The sequence below is a fragment of the Pseudopodoces humilis genome, chromosome 1 (genome assembly GCF_049639895.1).
Source record: "Pseudopodoces humilis isolate 2021_Gansu_Grassland_sample_001 chromosome 1, ASM4963989v1, whole genome shotgun sequence".
Lineage (NCBI taxonomy): Eukaryota > Metazoa > Chordata > Aves > Passeriformes > Paridae > Pseudopodoces > Pseudopodoces humilis.
The window spans coordinates 139,180,309-139,202,292 of NC_142200.1; the positions used below are offsets into that span (position 1 = coordinate 139,180,309).

General features: G+C 38.5%; 1 protein-coding gene across 2 annotated transcripts in view; it reads left to right on the forward strand.

The window, feature by feature from the left end:
* CCNY (cyclin Y) overlaps positions 1 to 21,984 on the forward strand; it is a 120,028-nt gene that overhangs the window by 91,616 nt on the left and 6,428 nt on the right. For both annotated transcript variants that reach the window (XM_005518677.3, XM_088061172.1), the window contains 5 exons: positions 678 to 713; positions 4,409 to 4,466; positions 4,568 to 4,687; positions 15,662 to 15,828; positions 19,118 to 19,280. In XM_005518677.3, coding sequence (XP_005518734.1) covers positions 678 to 713; positions 4,409 to 4,466; positions 4,568 to 4,687; positions 15,662 to 15,828; positions 19,118 to 19,280 — 544 coding nt within the window. The remainder of the gene's footprint in view (positions 1 to 677; positions 714 to 4,408; positions 4,467 to 4,567; positions 4,688 to 15,661; positions 15,829 to 19,117; positions 19,281 to 21,984) is intronic.

Here is a 21,984-nt window from a genome sequence, read left to right on the forward strand (position 1 = left end):
TCGTGTATGTAATCAAAATCTTAACTTTCTGTGAATATTAAGGACACTTTTTGTCTATATGCAGAATATAAACAGGGGTGCTTTGGTGTGTGGCTTAGAGTAGGGGAAATGCATAATGCACTAAGTTATTCAAGGAGTTGTCTTTCCTGAGGTAAAATAAGTAACTTGATGCCATAAAACTGTAGGAGCGTGGTATTTGAGTCTGCTGTTTGAGCAGCTACATAAAGACAGACACGAGCAATGGATTTAAATATACAGTCGTAAGCCAAAGGCGATTAAAACATTTCATGTTAACCTGGCAGCAAAACTAAAGAGAATGTCCAGTGCTTGTGATGCTTTGTCTTCAACCTTGGAAGTCATTAGGAGTTTAATCACTGAGTTTAGTGGAATAGGGCAATAAATGGAAAATATGTGCAACTTGATACATGAAATCTGAAGATTATTGTAAAGTTCTTAATTACTTGTAAAAAGGATGTAGTTGGAGTGTACAAAAAAAAACATTTTAAAATTTTCTGTTTACAGCAGTTTTCCTGGTGTCTAAGAGTGAACAAAAGAAAACAGGCTGTTTACCATATACTGTTTGTCATGCTTTGTGCTAGGGTTTAAATTTGCACGTAATATCACAGAAAATGTAATATGGCAGTCCTGAGATATTAACTCTGTATTTTTCTTTACAGTGTAGCTCTTGCAATATATTACCACATCAAAAACAGGTATGTGAATAATGGAATCTTGTACTGAAAATATATTTTATTGAAACAAGTGAACTGCTCAAACCCTAAAAATCCATCCTTAATTTCTTTCAAAATGTTTTTGGGTAGTAGTTTTCTTAACTCCCATGATAGCAATAAGAACCACACATTTTCTATATATATTGTTTTACATAGAAAAATTAGAATTGGAGGATTAAATACCATAAAAAATAGAAGTACAGCTCAACATTGAAAAGCTCTGATGATTCAGTGTTAGGTTTTATATGCATTGGGCACTTCTGTATTGTTGCATATGTTGCAATTACATGTGGAATAATCTGAAGAGTGTCTTTAAGTTTTATATTTTTAGCTAGGCCTTTGAACTGCACATATCAGTGATCAGTTAGGATTTTGAAATAAAACTCATGAATTATACAGTAAGAGTGGCATTGTGAACAGATGTAATGCAATATGCCTCAGAAAGAGAGCAGGTCCTGGCCTGCCTTTCCTGGTATAGTATGTTTTAGATCTCTGCTCAGTCAAGTTGATTGAAATTGAATAGAAAAAAAGGTTCTCTGAAAAGTAACTTGGCACATACATGAGTTTTCTTCATGTTGAATTGTGCTTTCGTATCTTAAATTCCCTGTCCTCATGATACGTCACAGAAGCCTAAAATAATGTCTTCTGACATTTCTAAGGAGAGGTTGTACAAATAATTTAAGTGACTTCTGTGTCCATGGTTTTTCAATTGGCCTGTTCAGAGATCTTGGCTTAGATCTTGATTTATCAAGCCACTTAGACATTTTTTCTTCTGGACTATAAGAAGTCCAACTAGAACAAAATTAATTACTCATGAGTTTAAAGTTCAGCTCGTACGTCATTCAGGACCATGGTTCAGGTCACTGGAACCCATCACACTTCATGAAAAAAGGCTGACATCTCCAGAGAAACCTTTAAATGTGCACAGGGGCAGAAAGGCTTAGGGCTTGGTTCCCTCTGAAAGCTCTTAGAGGACTTTCCAAGGCATCAGTGGGCCTTGGACTGAAACATGGCAACATATAGAGCAAAAGCTGGACTGAAATCTTCTCTCGAACTTTTAATCTCATTTACCAGGAAATAAGGCATGAGTGGTCATGCTTGGATTACTTGTTTATCCATCTGTGGTTCCTTGTCCCCCCTTTTTTCCATGGTCCCCAGATTAGTTTGGTTAACTAGTCAGTTTTTGCTATGCTTGACTAAATAACAGAGATCTCAAAGATAATCAGACTCCAAAGTTTTTTGGAAATAAATTATTAAGTGCTCTTCTAAGTATCATGGCAGCTGAGTAAAAGGCTTGAGAGAATTGGGCACATTAGAGACTACAGAGGGTAAGAAACCTCAGTAAGAGCTCACAAGTGAGCAAGAAGGATCCAGAGCCAGAGGTATCCAGAGCCACAATGTACCAGACTTGCTTTATGCTGTTTGCTATGAAGCTGATTCCTGTCTGCAGTAAATTATGCCCATTCATAGGCTTGCAGAGCCTGATGCAAATTTGACGTACAACTGTAGACAGAGAGACCAAACCTTTATAAAACAAAGAGTAGTGTGTCCGCATGTTGAAAACAAATGCATTCTGACTGTTACTTTCTTGGGCAAGTTGCTAAATCCTTTTATTTTCAGGATGGAGAGGTAATTTATTCAGGAAACTGGCTGCTGCTGCTTTCCCTGGAATGTGCCTGGGGTGGGGAAGTGCTGTGCCTGCACTTGGGACTGACAGTCCCAGCAGTGATGCTGGAGCGAGGCTCATGTGTGTCAATTACAATTCTGAAATGAGGAGGGATGTGAAACAACTGTTTGCTCTTGGGTCGTCTCTGATTTGGGAACGGAGGGACAATGTGCTAACAGCACTCAGTTGTGCTTGCTGCTGAAACAGCAAGAGTAAAACATATGTTCTGTTTCCTGCTATTATAGGCAAAAAGGAAGTTGTTGATGTATGTGGGAGATTTTGGTTCATTATGGGGGATGGGGAGTATGAAACTGCTGTGGCTCTTTGACTCTAGGTTCATTTGGACAGAAAATGAATCAAGCATCTGCTTTTCCCAGAGAAGAACTCTTTTTAGACAGTATTGCATGAAATATAATATTTTGTCACATGTTTCTCACATTTCATTTGATTGTAACATTCTAGTTATCACTCCTCCCTTTCACAGTGTCTCCTATCATGGTTATACTGACCAGTTTTCTTTGTGTTTTTTTGTCTTAGCTATTCAACAAGTGATAAAAAACTACACCCATCTTGTTTTTGAAGGAATGTATAAGCATTGGTGAATTTGCTAAAGAAACAAACCCCAGCAAACTAACCATAAAGGATGCTTGGATAATCAGTAGATGGTCCATTTTTGAAAGAGTACAATGTGAATTGTAATGAAGACAAAAAACTCTCAAGTTGTTTTTTTTTTAAGTAGATTTTTGAGGGCAGTCAGGTGTAATTTCATAGCATACGGCAGCTACAACCTGAAGAAATAGGAAATTATTTCCATTTGCATTGTGAAGTGGCATACTTTACTGTAGCACACCAGTCATTTTGGGGAGACTACTTCTGCACTAAGAAACTGTTTTTTTAGGTAGGGGTAAAAGAGTCTGGCCTAGAATCCTTGCTGATAGGAATTATATAGTAATTTCCCCAGTCACCCCAGTCCAGGTGTTTGTTTTGTTTTTTGGTTTGGTTTTTTTTTGTTGGTTGTTTGCTTGTTTTAATTTAGGTGCTCTTTTTTATATTAAAATGTGTTTATTTCCAGTGTTAGCCCCATTGGAAAAAATGGCACCTTCAGTTTGAGTTAACAAATGCATTTTGCAGACACGAGTCCACTGTAAAACTTGTGGTGTGCATGCTCTGAGAGACATGTGCTGCAGAGTAAAGATAGAAGATCTATTCAGTGGCTTGTTTCTTAAAGATGGGATTGTAATAAGTAGGTCACATGGATGCATCTGTCCAGAAAGTGCCAGTTCTGGTACAGTTATACTTCTTGCTTTTGTGTTTGCTACTGTCCTTGCCAAAGTTACCTACAGCAAAAATCTTATGTTGCATCCTGGATGTTAGGCTTGTGAAGTTGCATCAACGTGCATGCTGATATTGAGCTACAGGGATTTCAGAGAAACATCTAATAAAACAAATGAATAGGAGTATTATTTTGTCTGATTTTTTTTTTTTTGAATGTGCTTCTTTTGGTTTTCAGAAATCATTAGTACAATGGAGTTTTTCAAATAAATTAAAAGTGAAGTATATATGTATTAACTAAAAGATTACTGTACAAATAGTGTTGCATATAAGTAAGTGTTTAAAATGTTGGTAATAAAGGAGGAAAAGGAGTTGAGAGATTGCAAGGGTGGACATGACTAAGTTAAAAAAAGGAGAGAAGGAGGATAGCTGGACTGATATTACTGATTTTACCATTTGTAGTACTTCTTAAGCCTCACGATAAAGAGCACAACAGTTTTGTAATCCTGGGCACTGCAATCTGAGTGTTTTAGCATGCTTTGTAATATGAATTTCATATTACACAAGGGCCTTACGGCAGAGTAGGTCCAACCTCTCTTTGAAAGTCACATTTCATCAATATTTCTAAGCACCCTACAGCATGGGGAGTATTGGAGTTTAAATGGTGCACTTGTGTCTATGAGGGTTGTGTGCTGTTGTGCTCAGATAATGACAGTACTTTGGTTTTAATACCTTTTAGGGACACAGACGGAAGAATGCTCTTAGATATTTTTGATGAAAACCTTCATCCCCTTTCGGTAAGTTCATCTGCCTCTCCTTCCCTTTCATGTGAACTGTCTTTTTTTTCTGTCTGCTTCGTTTTGTTTCAGTCACCTATTTGGAAGTATTTCTTCCTTAGAAATCCGAAGTGCCACCAGACTATGACAAACATGACCCGGAGCAGAAACAGATTTACCGCTTTGTCCGGACGTTGTTCAGTGCTGCTCAACTGACTGCTGAATGTGCCATTGTCACCCTGGTGAGTGTCTGATGGATGACATCAGCCATCTGACAGACCCACTTTTGTTCTCAGAAGTTGTGTTTGTATGATTTAATAGATGTAGATACTGCTGGGGAATTTTTTCTCACTATGGAGACTGAGGTAATTTCTTGATGGGAAGAAATGCCACAGTTCATTTTCATGGGTTAGAATAAGGGAGGAAGAAGAGATTGGGTAACATGTGACACAAAACCTGGGCTCCTGCCTTCACAGACTGAGTGTTACAGGCCACCAAGGTGACTCATAGAAAATGTAGGTGGCATAGGAGGTCTGAACACGAGGGAATGTTAAAAGCAGAAAGGCTTCAACTGCTGGGGTTTGCTGTGTCTCACTGTAGCTCCCAGGAGAGACTTGGGAACAGCTGTAGGTGATTTGATAGCACTAATAAGAATTGATGGCGTATGAAGGATTCAGTGAGTGACTGGGACATGTTGGCTCTGTTCTACTTCCACGATCCTTGTCATGAGATTGAACAATTGTACTCAAGTCTGAACTTTAGCTACTTTAAAATAGCACAACACAAAAGAAGGTTCAAATTTTCAGCTGGTGTGGATCAGCATAGCAATGCGGATTAAAAGAGCTAAAGTGATCTCCACCAGCTGGGAATTTCTTAATTTTTTTGAAATTTATATCCTGCCAATTCTGACAAGTCTCTTCAGCTTTCAGTCACAATTTTGGCCATGTTCTTCACTCAGAGATTTTAAAATGACAAAATGGTTTTTTACCACTGCAACTTGTGGTTTCATAACAGCTTAGTTATGCATTTTAGATGGAAGAAGGGGAAATTGGAGAAGGTGAATTTTGAAGCCCAGGCCTACTCATTTCCTCTGTTAATCTATTTCCCTTGGCTTCTAGGATTAGTTGGCAGGCTTTTCTCCTTCAGACAGTCAGAATGAATTGTACTAGCCAGTAAAGAAAAGGAGTACCAGTCAAATAGTGCAAGAAACACCCTACAGTGGTCCACCCTTCCATTTTGTAGTATTACTCGACATAGTTGCTTGACACAGCCAATATTTTTTTATTTGCCTCTTTTTACATAGTTATACTAAGTGCTTGTCCTTCTTCCTTTTCTTCCTAAGTGCTGTCTGCTGGAGACAAGAAATGTTGTGTGAATCAGTATGTTCTGTAATTTAATTAACCCACTGTCAAGCACCTTGTTGTATTTATCTGTTATTCAATCTTAAGTCATCTGATCAGTGAGGGCACTGTTTAGTAGAAAGACAGGGGGCTTTTTTTTAAACTTTTTTTAGTAGCATTACCTTTCTGTTACTGCAATGCATGGGAAGTTCTTTCCCACAGGTCTTATATAACTACTTCCTTACCTCTTCTGGTTCTTGTGTGGTTTCCTTGCAAGTAACTCTTTCAGTGTCATCTCCAACAAAGTATAAATGTTTTTGGTTAATTCATTATATTGCAGAAACAGTTTTCATAGCCGTTAGGGCTTGAAGACTTAACTGACTTGTTTTGTTGTTTTTTTTGACCCAATACAGTGGTAACAGGAAAATGTACTATAGCCTAGCTCTCAAAGGAAAATGTATTATAGCCCAATTCTCAGAGTAGCCATGCAGTTATTTATGGATAGATTTGGTGCAGGTGACCACTGTTTACCATTCTGCTATCCTTGCCTGTGTTGCCAGGATAACAGCACCTGCCTGAGCCCCCTTTGCAGAAACCTTCAGAATTTATACATAGTGTTTTACAAGTGTGAAATTCTGCTCTCAGTTTCCTCTGTACTTCTAGATCCCATTTCTTTATTTGCTTGTGTCTTCAGGAGGGGCCCCAGACACAGATTGTGTTGTTTTTGAAATACTCATATGTGGAAACTAATCTGTGAAAAAGCAATCAACCACTTCCCCCTTCCCACACTCCTGAAATCTTAATAATGTTGATACTGCTGTTTATAAGCCTTGCAAGTGCTTTCAGTTTTGATATCCTGTCTGGAGAAGGAGAGATCAGCGTGCCCTGCTGGAGCTTGTGTTTTGCCATAGTCTAGCTGTCCATCAGAGAGCAATCTGATAGCCCTGTCTGCCACTTGTTCCTCCTGGAGGGTTGCCAGGAGGCAGGAAGTGTGGGGATCAGAGACATTTTGAACACGATGCTACAGTTTTATCTTTCTTTCACTCACTCTAATTATTTTTAAACAGTTCTAAGCACCCTTTTTTACTGCCCACATTATTAACATGGTCTGAAGTGTGTGGTTGAATGCACGCACTGTTTGTCTTGGTACATGCATTAACCAGGTAAAAGCAGCAGTAACTATTAGTTCTGCAGCAGTTTGTGCTCAGCACAGGAGCTGAGTAAATGTGAAACTCCAGACTCCAAGATAAGCTATTCTGCAGCAAAAAGCTGGCATTGTGTGGCTTCAAGCACTTAATTAAAACATTTCAATTAAAGCCTCAACTATTACAGCAAAACCAATTTATAATTAAACAAAAAATCTAATTTTCACATAACCTCCAGAGCTGCCAAGAGATTTCCCATACTGATAGGTGGAAAATTAAAATATCAGGTTGAAACAATTAAATACTAATTCACATTATTTATTTTTAAAATAATACCATAAGAAGAAAATTAATTTTAAGACTTGTTTTGCCAATTTAAATCTTGTGACTAGTGGTTCTAACCCCAGTGAATAGCATAACTGTGACTTGACTTACTGAAAAACGTCACTCTTGGCCCCAGACTATTCCCACCTTTGCTAAAACTGAGAAATGCCTGTCTCCTCTGTAGCATCTCCTCTGGTGCAGAGGTGGGAAGTTGTACTTGTGTTAATCTACTAATTAATGGCAAATAAAAATGTGAACAGGAGTGTTACCCATACGAACAGGAAAACAATACGGTGTTTGCATATCAGGAGAATTAAATATTTATGCTTTGTTCTTTTGTTCTGTGAAAACAATCCTATGAACTAGACCTGAAGAGCAGAATGGTCCAAGTTTTCTGCTTTGTCTTGCCACAACTTTGAGTTTTATGCAAATAGGCAAAATTTAAGGCTCTTTTAATATACTTCTGTGTCCATAGTGCTTTCAGAGAGGACACATTTTGCATTTGCAAACATGCTGGGTCTGTATGCTGTAGACAGATCAGATACAGTGATACGTAAATGCATACAGTACATGAGCTGAATTATTCTGAGAAGTTCAGAGGAGCATGCTTTTGGAATACCTTACAGAATTCATACTGTGACTAAGGGGATTTGATATTAGCGAATTTGAAATTTGAAGTATGTAAGAATAAATTCTCCTTATGAAAAATAAGGATTTAATTAATCCAGCCAGATGTTCCTGAGTTCTTACTGTGTTCTTTGGTCACATTTTCAGTAACTAGGTAAAGAGAGAATACTGCTGAGCTGTATTGTGAAAATTACTGTATTTGTGAAGAATTTTCTTCTGTTTTCCATGTATTTGGAAGAACAGAGAAAGTTTTTTTATTGGTTTCCTGTCACTAGAATATTTTTACTTTTGAATGCTGATAAAATACTTTATTTAAAAAGTGTATTTCAGTTGATGTATAAAGTCTGGTACTTGTTTAAAAGGGAAGGAAAACACAAAAGGGTTTCCAGAGTCCATGGTGACACTTGATCTGCAGAGGTCCTTTTCTGCTGGCGCAGTGTAACCTCCAGCCTTTACACAGCTGATGGAAGATGCAGGCTTCCCTGAAGACCTTGGAGTGCAATCCAAAGCAGTGCTTGTTGCCTGGTGTGACCATGAGGCAGCCTGAGTGTGGCTGGGTGTGAGCAAGGCCAGACAGTGAAGCCAGGCTCTGCCTTGTGTAAGGAGCCCGTGAGGAGGGTTGTGTGTATCCACTGTTGGTGGTGTCCACCTTTGTCCTGATCTTCAAGCATTCCTGGGGAGGTGCCAAAGCCCAGCATTTGGCCACAACAGAAGGTCTCCAAGGTGTAGAGAGAAGGTCTCTCGACCTGTGCAGTCCCTTGGCAGCTGGACATAGCTCAGGGTGCACTGTGGACAATGCCAGGAGGAGCCTCTACTCTGGATACTGGCAGAATAAGGGGACTCTGGTCCCTGGTTTTAGGACTATTCTTATCTTTTGACTGCAGTATAATGTAAAACACATGAGTGATTATCAGTTAATATTTACACATCTATTTAGTAAATTTTTGTCTTAGAGTTGCTAGGATTTGCACTTAATGAAAAGAGACTAATTAAGGTGGGCATTAGAGGGAAGTCTTTTTAAATTGCAAGAGAAGAGGACATTAAAAGAGTGTGTATCTGCTGATGCCTCTTGGGCTTCTGTGTGGGCAAAGAATGAATATTGACCCCAGTTTTAGACTGGAAAGTCAGTGTTGCCTAACAGTTGGAGTTCATTTGACATGGATTATAGATAATGGTCTTAAAAAGAGTAAATTAAGGGGAAACCTGGAGATGTGTGACTTTTCTCCCAGTTCCATTCATGCTTTCTATAAATATCTGTAATGGTACTTTGCAGTTGTTCACCTTTTTTCATAGTTCTGTGACTGCTTTTGTTACTTCTGTGTGGTCTCAGAAATAAAAAAATGGGATGAATTTGCAAGGACCACAATGATGTGATATCCTTTTCCACCAAATGGGTGGCACCAGACCTTTGTAGAATATTTTAAATGCCCAGCTGGGCAATTGCAAGCCGCAGTTATTTCTGGAGAGTCGTGGTGGGGAACTGGCTGATTGCTTAGAACAGAGCATATGGCAGTTTAGTGATTGGATTAGAGCCGTGATTTGGCTGTGTGAGACCCGCTACCAATTATAATCTTTTCCATAAAGATATCATTTCAATTTCAAGGCATTTTGACACACTGAAGTTTTCTCATTAGAAAGAGATGACTCTGTATTTCTCCATAATATGTTGGGATGGAAATATCTTTGTTAGTTACTCTGTGCTCCTGCAGTTTACAGTGAGGGTTACCTGATGAGTGAGGGAATGAGGTGTTTGCAAATAAAGGTTAGTTTGTAGATTCTCAATTATAGTAATTAAAATAGCTAAGTCATTGTCTCCTTTTTGTCAATGTAAATCAAGTGAGAAATAATTTAACCCACTAGAGTTCTTTTTAGTAAAATAGAGATAGAATTTGACATAAAGCCATATAAAAACCACATGGGAGAAGATAATGCTGTGCTCTTGCTGCTGCTTCAAAATTCAGAATTATTCTAGTCATTTCAGTGACCTTCCTCAGTGATTGGCCATTGTTTGAGTGTGCTGAGACTCTGAGTCAGCTTCCTTGGAGGCAACACACAGCTGACCTCTTAGTGTGGCACCACAGGGAATTCTAGTACTGCATACAAATATAACTGTGTAATAATTTCGGTTGGAAGAGACTTCTAGAGTTCATGTCTGGTTTGGCCTTTTCTCAAAGCACAACCTTATCAGGCTGATCAGGGCCTGACCAGTTGAGTTCCGAGTTTCTCTGAAGATGAAAATTTCATAACTTCCACAGAAAACCTTCTCCATTGCTTTAGGGAAGCCTAAAAAAAGAACTGCTGTATTTTTAGTGCTTAGACCAGAGCTCCAATGTGATAAGATGTATCAGTGAAGTATTGGAAGTTAATGCTGAGCAGCTTCAAGATGAAGTAACAAAAAAAATCAAAACTTCTATAAGAACTCCACAGTTTTTTAAAAAAATATGTATGGTTTTTGTGATTGTGAAATACTGAAATGAAATTATTTGACACTTTCATATTTGGTATATATCCTCCTGAAGAGGGGAAAAAAGAGAAAGAAATCTTCTCCAATATTTTAACTTTTCTTTCTACTTGAATGTATTATATAATGTCCAAAGTCTGCTATAATATCCTCTGAGATGGGAAACATGAGATGCTGTTTCACACTAATTAGAAATGAACTCTTCAGTGCTATCTTTAGTTTTCAGTTTCTTGAAAAGATTTATGTTCTGTTGATTGGAATGTTGTGTAACCAACACTGCTATCCAGCATCATAGGAAGCCTGACATCTTAGATAAGTGGGACAACACTGTAGACTGTGGTTAGTTACTTTTAAACACTTGGGAAGAGCAGGATGGATTCACCCATCTGCAAATAACCACGCTGGGGATTAGCTCAAGCTCAGCAGTGGCCCTGCTGGTGCAGCACTGCTGGGTCTTGGATGCTGTTGCTGATCCTGATTGTGCCATGTTACAGTTCTGTGTTTGGATAAAAGAAGCCCCCCAGGACTAGGCTATAACGGATGGCCTAATGCTATTTAAGTCCAGGTCCTGGGTGTCAAGATCAGAGGCATCCCAACTAGGTCAGCATGGAGTTCTTTCAGGTCTGGCAGATTTAAAAGCTGAAGAATGTGCTGAAACAAATCGGTTCTGTACTTTTGCTGGACCTGAAATGGCTTTGGAAGCCATTTAAGTACATTCCCGTGGTGCTGTATCTAAGCTAATGAACCTCTCCAGAGTTCATTGAACATCCAGCCAATTTGGGATTATCTATACCCATGGAGTGGTAATTTTATTTAATTAGTATAAATAAAGTCTTTTCTATTCAGATAAATGAATTTTTAACAGAGGGAAATCACCAAATTGGTTTCACTTATGATTAAATAATAATTTGATGATACTCCAAGTATAAAGGTCGGTCATTGTGAAATCTTGGTGTTAGTGTGTGGGAAAAGATGGAAAATAATGATGCAATATTGCTCCTTTGAAATCTTAACTCTGTGCAGTGTGCCTTCTGACCTGTGCTTAGTTACTAAAATGTCTCCAGTGAGGTGCAGCTGTCCATCACAGCTTGTTAGACTGACAAACATGTATAACCATGTGGTTCATTCCCAAATGAAGAATGTAGACTAATAATGGAGGTGCCAGACTCTGAGGTATTGAGTTTGTAAATAAAAATGTTTTGACAGACCAATGGCCATTGGCATTTTCCCAATCAGAATTGTATTTTCATTTCAGCTGGGATTTGAATTATGGTACAAATGAGTTTTGAGTATTGTAGTGTTGTTGTTACTGAGTTGTATCTGTTCTTTGCAATTTGTTAAGAATTCAGAACTATGTGTTATTTGACTGAAACCACTGAAAGTTTTTGCTCATATCACATCAGTAGCTTTCATCTGTATAAGCAATCTTGTTATCATTCTGTAAAAGATATCTATACATACAGTCATAGAACTAAGTGGACAATGATAAATGTGATGAAGATGGCTCTTGGATGCTATGAGAGTGGTTGAGCAGAACTAGTTGTTAAATAAAGGCAGAATAAATCTGAGTCTTTTGGGAATTCAGCTTATGAATGTTTAATAGAGAAGTACTGAAAAGTTCTGCCTCAAAAGCCCACTTTCAGGCACTGCAAAAGATGAAGCAAATTGGAAAAAAGTAGCAATGGTGCAACAGCTTCAATTTGTTTTAAGCTTTAGTTCCATTCTTGAACATGGATACAGCTGTTAAAAGCTGGTGGAGGCAAATAATATTTTAACCTCTAGACACTAAAAGCTCTTGAGCTCTAGTCCATAAAGGAACACCTGCCAAAATAATCAAAAAGAGAGATAGTTCTTAGACTTACATTTAAATAAAAGAAAGACAAATAGTCTTTCTCACATTGCTTCTTCTGAATTTTTTGTCTTTTGCCATATAAGCCAATTTATTCCAGCATTCTGGGATGCAAATTGTAATATTCTTTTCTATTGTGACCTTTTAAAATTCAGCTTTATTATATTACTTCATAGCACCTAGTGCTAAAGAAGATGTAGAAAGTGTTTTGCTGTTGAAAATTAGGGTAGTGAAATTCAATACAAGAGACAAATACTCTGAACCACGTAGTACATTCAAACTCCCAGTCTGTTTGATACAAAACCTGTATTTAAGAAAATGACCCTTGTATTTAAGACACTGTTCAATGTGTAGACATAATTGCATACAAATGGTATTTCCATATCTCACATTTACCATTACTGGGCCAACATTTTCAGTGATTTTTTTAATTTTTATTTTTTAATGAGGTGGAGCATGCCTCCCTGTGTGTGTGGGAAGACTCACTGTTTTTTGCCAGCAGAAGCAGTTGGTGTTCTCCCACCAGCCATGAGTTTGTTTGGGATGAGTAGTGTAGTGATTAACCACCCCACCAGCCTTCCTCTTCAAACAGGCTGAGAGCCACCTGGCCCTTCTCCAAAAGTCTCTCCTGATTCAGCACATCTTCGCAGAAGCCAGAAGCACCCCCTGCCCCTGTTCATGGCAGATTCTACCTGTCCTGCTCTGATGTCCCATCATGGGACATCATGGGCTGGTACTGTGTCCCACTAAGGCATTGTATATTGAAATGCTCTGAAATGAAACCAGCTCCATTTATGAGGAATAATGAACTTTAGCACATTTACATTGGAGACAGTTCACTTGGCTCTGTTGTGCTGCTGTTATGAGGTTGCTCTACATCAGAAGGACGAGAGCTCAAGTATGTACCAGCTTAAATTTCCCGATCTGCGGTCGGTGGGTTCTCTCTGGGAGGGAGAGACAGGAAGAGCTAGAAGAAGGACTGCATGTGTAGCTGGGTTAGCTTGATTAAAAGTTGAAGACCTACACTAATGTCTCCCTGAGATACACTGATGATGTCACAAATCCTAGATTACAGTGAGTTCTCACGCTGAGGACCTTATCAAACTTTTACAAGTGTTTGCTGCAAGTAGTCTTGCTCTTTTTCTGTTCTCTCTAAGTTGAACATATACTTGAAACCCAAGACTGAGTAAAGGAGGCCACAGCAAGTGAACAAAATAAAATGCTCATTTAAGGCATGTTCAAGAAAGGAGTTGAAAGCTACACTAAGTGCCTTTCTCATGGAGAGCTGTTTATCATCCTCAGTTTTATTGAAGGATGATAAAGGGCCTTGTTCCAGCAAATAGTGCATCTGTCAAGCCCAAGTTATCACCAAGGAAGCAAGAGTGATTTTTCACAACCTTCAACATGCTATTGGAATATGCATCAATATGGTAATGAAGTAGGTGTAGGAATAGAGTCTTATCAAAGCCGTATTTAATTTTTAATTCTGATTTCTCAAGTGTGTGCTGGTGGGAAAATAGTGGCAAGTTTATGCTGCCTTTTTACCAAGGTGTCATTTCATCTGCCATGCAGATGGACCTGGACAGGCTTGAGAGGCTGGCCTGTGCGGTACTCATGAAGTTCAAGGCTGACTGAAAAGTCCTGCATGTGGGTCAGGGCAATAATACAAATACAGACTAAACAGAGGATGGCTTGGGAGCAGCCCTGCCAAGAAGAACTTGGAGATGTTGGCTGGGATGTGGCTGATGTGGCAGAATGTGGCCTGGCAGTGTGCTCTTGCAGCCCAGAAAGCCAAAGGTGTCCTGGGCTGAATCTGAAGCACCGTATGCAGCAGGTGGAGGGAGTCTGTCCCTCTGCTCTGTTCACCTGAGTTCTGCATCCAGCTTTGGGGTCTCCAGCGTAAGAAGGGCATGGATCAGCTGGAGAAAGTCCAGAGGACGATGATGAAGCTGATCAGACAGCTGGAGCACCTCTCCCATGACAGGCTGAGAGCTCAGCCTGAAGAAGAGAAGGCTCTGGGGATGCCTTGCAGGAGCCTTCCAGTACTTAAAGAAGGCTTATAGGAAAGCTGGAGAGGAACATTTTATGAGGTTTTTTAGTGATAGGACAAGGGCTGTAAATGGCTTTAACCTGAAAGAGGTTAGAGTACATGTTAAGAAAAAATTCTTTACTGTGAAGGTGGTGAGACACTGGAACAGGTTGCCCAGAGAAGTGGGTGCCCCATCCCTTGAAATGTTCAAGGCCAGGCTGGATGGGACTCTGAGCAACCTGTCTAGTAAAAGATGTTCCTGCTCATGACAGGAGGGTTGAAACTAGATGGCTTTTAAAGGTTCTTCCAAGCCAAACTATTCTATGATTCTGTGTCTTTCCTTGCAATATAATTATCTGTTTACATATCCTTCTCTAAGTGCCTTTGAATTTCAGCCCCCACAAAATCCTTACTTAGTTGTTTTTCTTTCCTCTCTCTTTCTAAGCTAGAGCTGTACATAAGCTCTAGCTTTTTTTTTTTTATTATTTTTTGATGCTTTATATATCTATAAATGTGGAGTACTCATTCTAAAGATACTAAAACTGGATGTGAAAAGTTGAGATTTAAAAGGTTTGAGTTGAACTAGAGAGTCAAATTCTGCACTGATGTGAAGCAAATTAAGTTCATCTGCTAATTTGACTGGCATAATATTACAGCTTCCATATGCTCTCTGCTTATGAAGCTCCCAGTGTTAGTGTATTGCTTTAAAGAAGTTTTTGCTTCCCAGGGATAGCTCCAGGGAATGCTGTGTTTTCATTATTTGAGGAGCAGTTTTGCTTGTGAGGTTGACAGATTGCCTTGTGCAATATAGAGTGTAAGGAGCTTGTTTACAGAGACTGTCTGGAAAGCAAAAGACAGTGTTTTGCAGAGAACCCCCAGGTAGTGCAGACACCTGGGAGATCCATGTGGCACCTTACTGAGCTTTGTGCTTCTGCAGCCTCTCAATATCAGATTTTGTACATCAAAGTCTTTTCAGAATGATCCGCTAAGTAAAAAGTCAAACTTCCATCTTCAGTAATGGGCTTGATGCATAATTTGGAATTTTGTGCTTAAATAACAGTTTGTCTTCCTTAAGAAGGAGAACAAATTTTTTAATGATTCGTGATATTTTGTTTTACACCATTATAAGATAATGTTAAGGTTTTCTTCAGCTTTAGGTTGGCAGGCAGGGGGAAAGCTAAAGAAGGAATGGTGAATCTGGTGTCTGACCTCTTGAAATGGGTAATAGGATCAGAAGGCAAAGGCCAACTAAAGTGGATATATCACATCCAGTTTTGAGCCTGGCATTAACATATGTATTTGAAACTACAACTTTAGTAATAAAAGAATCTTCTTGAAAGCGGATTACTGTTTTAGAATTGCTGGAATGGGAATAATTTTCTTTTTAATTTCTACTTAATAGCAAAATAGATCAAGTCTTGATTTTGATGCGTTTCCACAGGTATATCTTGAACGACTCTTAACTTATGCAGAGATAGATATTTGTCCAGCAAACTGGAAGCGAATAGTACTGGGGGCAATTCTGCTGGCATCTAAAGTTTGGGACGACCAGGCAGTGTGGAACGTGGATTACTGCCAGATCCTGAAGGATATCACGGTTGAAGACATGTGAGTGCAGTTTGTTTATATTTGTCGATGAATGCCACGATCTGTGTCTGTGAGGGTGATGGGAAGTTCTTTCATAAATGATCTGAAGTTTGTATATTTGTGTTGTATCTAAACATGGTGAATGCTGATAGATGGCATGAGGTTGGCTTGACAGCTGTTTACATAGAAGACATTAATTATTTTTGTTTTCTGGTTGAAGTGTATTTTACCACTGCATATTCATGCACAATAATGAAAACAGATCTACAGAATATTTAAATGTATGGTTTGATAAAAATCCCCATATCCAGGGAGCCTGATGTATTCACTTCAGCATCATTTACTGTCATGCTAATTCTCCACGTGGACATAGATGGACATGTAAGGCAGGAAAGGAAGTTAACGACCTTTAGATGATCACCCAGTTATTTATCGCCATTATTTAAAATGGATGCTTTTGGGCTTTGATATTTTTTCCCCAATATCCTGCTGAATTAGTTTTCAAGATGTTAAAAATCCAGACAGAGTGAGGTTTCCAAAATGAAAGAGAGAGATAAGATGGACAAGAACCAAAATCAGGCCCTTCACATTTCTGTGTGTAATATTATTCCATGCAGAATAATTTGCTAATGGTTCCTTACCTGACTGTGTGGAATCAAAGTGATTTTGCAAAGTTACTTCTCCTCTTGTTCCTTTTCTCATGCTTTTTGAGTATTCAGTAGAAGTAGGGGTCTCCTTCCATTGACTTCTTCTCTAAGGCAAATCTGGGTGATTTTAGTGTTCCTGAAGCTGGGACATGAGCTGAAGTGCTGAACAGCTTGAAGCAGAGTCACAGGTTTGACTGTGCCATATGACAGTATTAATTAGAAATGGTTATAAATGTGAGGTTTGAAATTGCTGATTCTCAGGGCTTTTCTTGAAGGTGGTGTGAAAGGAAACAAAAAAAGAGGTTATTGTTTCTGACAAACACGTGATGGTGCTACTGTTAGAAGCTGCACTTGAGCTATATGACACCAGTACTCACATGGCAGACCTGTGCTAACATCGCCCCTTTCTGCACTGCGCATTCCCGAAGGCAAACTGTGATGAATCCTTGTCCTCAAGGTTTCTTTCCTTAAAAGATTTTAGGGTTCTCACAAGCTGCAAACCCAGAAGCCTTTGGGGTGCCTGAGCTCTCTGTATGTACTTGGTGGTCTAGTTCATGGGCTTCATGTTTAGGGCTCCATGTGAATCCCCCAGCAAAGATTCTGGCACTTATATTCTTGCTATCAGTTTTTCCAAATTTTGTTTTATCTGCAATGTGGTGGATTTTTTTTCCTTTCTTATTTTTTAGTTAACTGGGACAATACAGTTATGATGATTTTGAAGTGTCTGGCTCTAAGCAAGACAGAGCCTTTCATTGTATAAGTAAGGCAGAAGAAGAGCTCTAGGTCAAAATCTTCTATTTGTTTGAATCATTCAGCATAAGTGTATCTTGCAAAACATCAAGCACACCTTTCAGGGTCATAAGTCAGCATCAGTGCAGTGAACTGTACCTGAAAGTGAGCAGGGAACTTGGGAGGACTGAAGTGCAGTGGGGACCTGTAGTCATGTGTGTGGCATTACATTGAATTTCTGAGGAGCAGCCCAAGAAAGCACATGCTAAAGCAGTCTGGAGGTGTATGGGGTAAGAAGGGTATGGTGGTCAGTTAAATTGCATAAGTTCAGTAAGAAATACTTGCATGTTTTTGTCCTTTCTGTAGCTAATCTACTGATCCAAATTTGAGATCTTGGAAGTATGGGATAAGAATCTGAGGCTGTCTATTTGAGATTTTTGAGGATGCTCTTCAAAAAGGGTACAGCCAATCTCTTCTGCTAGTAAAATAAGCTTTATATTATGAATTCTCATAGAACTTTAGGCTTAGCTTGCAGAATGTACAATCTTGGCAGTATAAAAGTACATGCAAAGGTAATATTTTTTTTCTATTTATAGGCATCTTAAAGTGTAACTTTTTTGCTTGGATTTTTAACTTGGAAACATCAACAATGTGAATTTTAGCCAAAGACTCCATATCCAGACTTCAGTTAGTCTTTTAGTATTAATTAGTATTTATCATTATGTAAACATTGAATTTTGGCACAGAGAGTGAGGATAAGGAAGGACAGTGATTATGATGTAAGAATTACGTAAGGATAAAGAGTGAGAAGGAGAAAAATAATTCAGTGTTGAAAAGCTACTGTACCAGTACTTTTTATCTTCAGATCCTTCTTCTATTGCCAACTGTGCAACTTCTATTTCATATTCCTTGCACACTTCCACAGCAGTCAAAATGTAACTTAAAGACAATATAATCATCAGTCAATGCCCACTGGTAGTACAGCACTGCAGTCACTGGGCTCTTCAGTAAACATTGATAGCTTTCACCACGCATTTATTTTTATTTTTTTTATTTCCCATATCTTAAAATTGCAGTTTTGGATGTATCACAGGTCCCTGCATAAGTGTTAAATAGTATATCCGATTACTGTGCAATTTATGAAAATTTCCAGTCCTTAATTTTGTTTGTTGCCTTATTTCTCAATGTACTTTTAAATGTACTGGTGTAGGTAATAATGTATCAGTATACCAAAGCTTTTCAGGGTGGGAGCTCAAACAGGAGCTCTGTTCTGATCAGGTATTTTAATGAACACATTTGGTTTAGCTGCTGGAAAACACGTGATCACCACTGTGAATTTTGGTTGCTGATCTGAGGAAAAAATTGCTTTATTCTGTTCATAAAGAGAGTATGATGAAAAATTCAGGTTTCCCGTGACTAATTCTAAATGATTGATTATGAAGAGCTGCAGGGAGTAAATAAGTTCTTCAGTAATTTTTTGTGTTGGAGTAATTTGCAGCGTTTATGAGAGGAGCCTGACAAATTTAAGGCAGGGGTGTGTGTGTGTGTTGCTGTGGCATAGCTGTGTGTGCAGACCCACCTAGTGGAGGTAAAGTGGAAACTACAAAATTTTTTTTTTCCCCTGCTGTAAGTTTCATTTCCAAAAAGAAATTGTGTTAGCTGAACTGATAAAGGTGCCCTTTCACTAGCAAAACTTTGTGTCTGGATTTGATTGGCATTGCAGTAGCTGCTGCAAGGTGCAGCATCTCTCTGATTCCTTATTGGTGTGAGAACACTGATAGAACTTGGTAGGGAAGGTCAAACCTTGGGCTGGGATAATTGCATCTGGCAAGAATAAAAAATGACCTTGGTTTATACAATTTGCAATTTAAAGTAAAATTAAATTCAGAATACACAGTCTGAAATATGTTTCCATGTTTATCTTCTTTCCACAGGAATGAGCTAGAACGCCAGTTTCTTGAGCTGTTACAGTTCAATATTAATGTTCCCTCCAGTGTTTATGCCAAGTATTATTTTGATTTGCGTTCCCTGGCAGAAGCAAATAACCTGAGTTTTCCCTTGGAGCCCCTCAGCAGGGACAGGGCATATAAACTTGAGGTAAGACTCTTTTCAGATTGTTCAGTGTTAAATACATAAGGGGCCCTGGGAATTTCTGTGCTGTTTCTCCCTTCTTCCATGTCTTCCCAGATACTCCCATGAGATATTAGAATATCATAAGCCTGATTTTCATAATGGTTTTGTTTATGCTTTAAGTATTCATGGCTGTGGAGACAGCTTTTTGACCTGGTTTGCTTCATACCTTACCCTGCTTTCCATTTCTTTTCAGTTGCAGTTGTCTGTATTGGCCTTTTGAAAGTGCCCACAAGTTTTATTATTATTGCATTCACAGTCTAGTGTTGTTCATTTGGTTTCTTAAAATTGATTATCCACCTTAAATGAAAGAATATTAATTAACAAGTGTTGCTGAAAGTCGCTATTCCATGTTCTTCTGCAAGTACTCAGTTTCATGTGGATCCAAGTTTTTTATCTCCCATGTTGTTTATCTCAGTAAAGGGAGAACAGAAATGAGCATTCACGCCTTCAGTGAATAAGTCATGAATGCTTATGAGACGTGGATATACCATGTGCCAGAAGCACTGTTGGATGGTCTGGACCTGTGAAATGCTGGGCACTGTGAATACCATGGACACAGGAGGAATTTAAATTATCAGCTAGTTGTGGGCCCTTTGCAAGACTGTAACATATTTTTCCTAATTTTTCAGATATGTTTTTCAAATATGGGCATTATTGCACTGGGTATGCATTTTGTTACTAATTTTGAAAATTTTCATTAGATGCTGGCTGCTTTTAACAGCACGCATCTTTAATTACATAAGATTTGTATACAGGAGGTTGTTTGCCTGTGGGTTAGATTGAGCTTTGCATGTTCTGAAATTCCTGTGCTCCTGTAGAACAGGCAGGCAGTTCTATGCACGTTTTTGTGGGGAGAAATGGTGCGTGGGAAGGTTAATTGACTTGTTTGTGACTCTAATGGGAACTAAAAGTGGTAGAGCAAGAATCAAAGCAAATTTCATTTAAGTTGTATTTCCCATTCTTTCTAAATATTCTTCCTAAATTTCACAGGCAGCTCCAATAAGAATTTCATTCTCTGAATGGAGTGTGGTCTAAATTTGCATCAGATTTTGCTTCTATTAAGGAGAATATTTTTTAAAAAATTTGATTGTAATCTTACTTGAAAAGAGGTGCTTTACTGAGTTATGGGAGTCTTGATAATAAGTAGTATTACATATATAAAAATGAAGTGAATTACTTTTTGATTTAGCCCACAGTTTCTTAAAACTGTCAGTCTATATCATACACAATGTATAACAGCAGGTTACAAATGAGTTTAACAATGATAGGTCCTAAAACCTTAGAAGAAAAGAAAAGAAAAATGGGAAATTACTGTAAATAGCCAGAGAATACTGGTAATTCTTCTGTACTAGCTAAAGAAAAGGCATATTTAAAAAAAACTAATGGAATAGTTTTTCAATAAATCTGTATAATTAAAAATTTTCCCATTGGGTGTGCTTTGAGCTGCCAGCAGAAATTGTCTGTAAATAACCCTGCTAGCCAGAGGTGTCTTCAGTGTAGAGGAAGAGTGTCTGCTGTGCAACCAGCTTGGTCTGCCACCTCGTTGCCTCTATATTCTGTGACCAGAAGGAAGGGAACTGCTTTGTTCCCTGGCAGTATGTGGTTGTCATTAGTGTGCCCTTGAAACTACTTGACAGCATAATTTATAGCCCAGTTCCCTGAGCACAGTAAAGCATTTAGCTTGCCAAGAGTCATCAAAATGCATTTGCAGCACTTCTGTAGTCTCTCGTGTGCTGTTCAGACCAGAGTTCCTGTTTTAAAACAGTTGCCTGGATTGTCAAGTGGAGTAGATGTAGTACCACACAGGCTGTGATATTTTTGATACCAAGAGAAAAGCTGCAGTCTGTGATGAAAGACAACAGCCTCACAGCAAATGCAGTGGAAGGATTTGCCTTGTGTGATAAAAAGACCTTGCTCAGTTCTAAGATTAAAGCAACTTACTGGCATTTGAGATCACAAAAGGTGTTGCGTAGAGAAATGGCTGTATTATATTTTTGCTACTTTTGCATTTTAAAGCTATTTTTTTATGTCTAAAGCAGAAGCATTAGATATGACATGGCAGAATCTGCACTGCGATTTCTGCAAACATCATGAAGTTGACATACCCATGATGATGAAAAAAAAAACCTAAAAAGACCAAGGACAAGGCTAGCAAGAAATGTACCTCATCTAGAGGAAATGCTGGACAAGATCCATTAGCTTAGCAGTGTTATGAGAGATTGCAGTACATGTTAAAAATTATATCACTTTCTCAAGCATCTGCAGTGCTTGTTTTCTCTTATTTAATGTTCTCACAATTGACACTTAAAAAGCATCTTTGTCTTTTAAATGACAAAATGAAAGTAATTTTTTTTACCTTTTAATTATCTGTGGACTAAAGCATCGTGGATTTGTTGTACTAGTCCACCTAATAGCCAGAAACCATTTTTATGAGCCCTCTTGTTTTTTTCTCCTGTTCTATGGATTCAGACAAGTTAAAAATGGCAAATAAATTTTCATTAGATCATCCAGTCTGTCCACCTGCCAATGATGTTTGTTCCAAACAGCATATGTTATAGTGTGTTTTGTTTTTCCTTTTAATTATGTCAAATGTCAAGCCTTCCTTTGCTTTTCCTGAGATATGTTATCTAATATGGGAGAATTTTTTCTGCCAAGAAGGTTGTTGGGT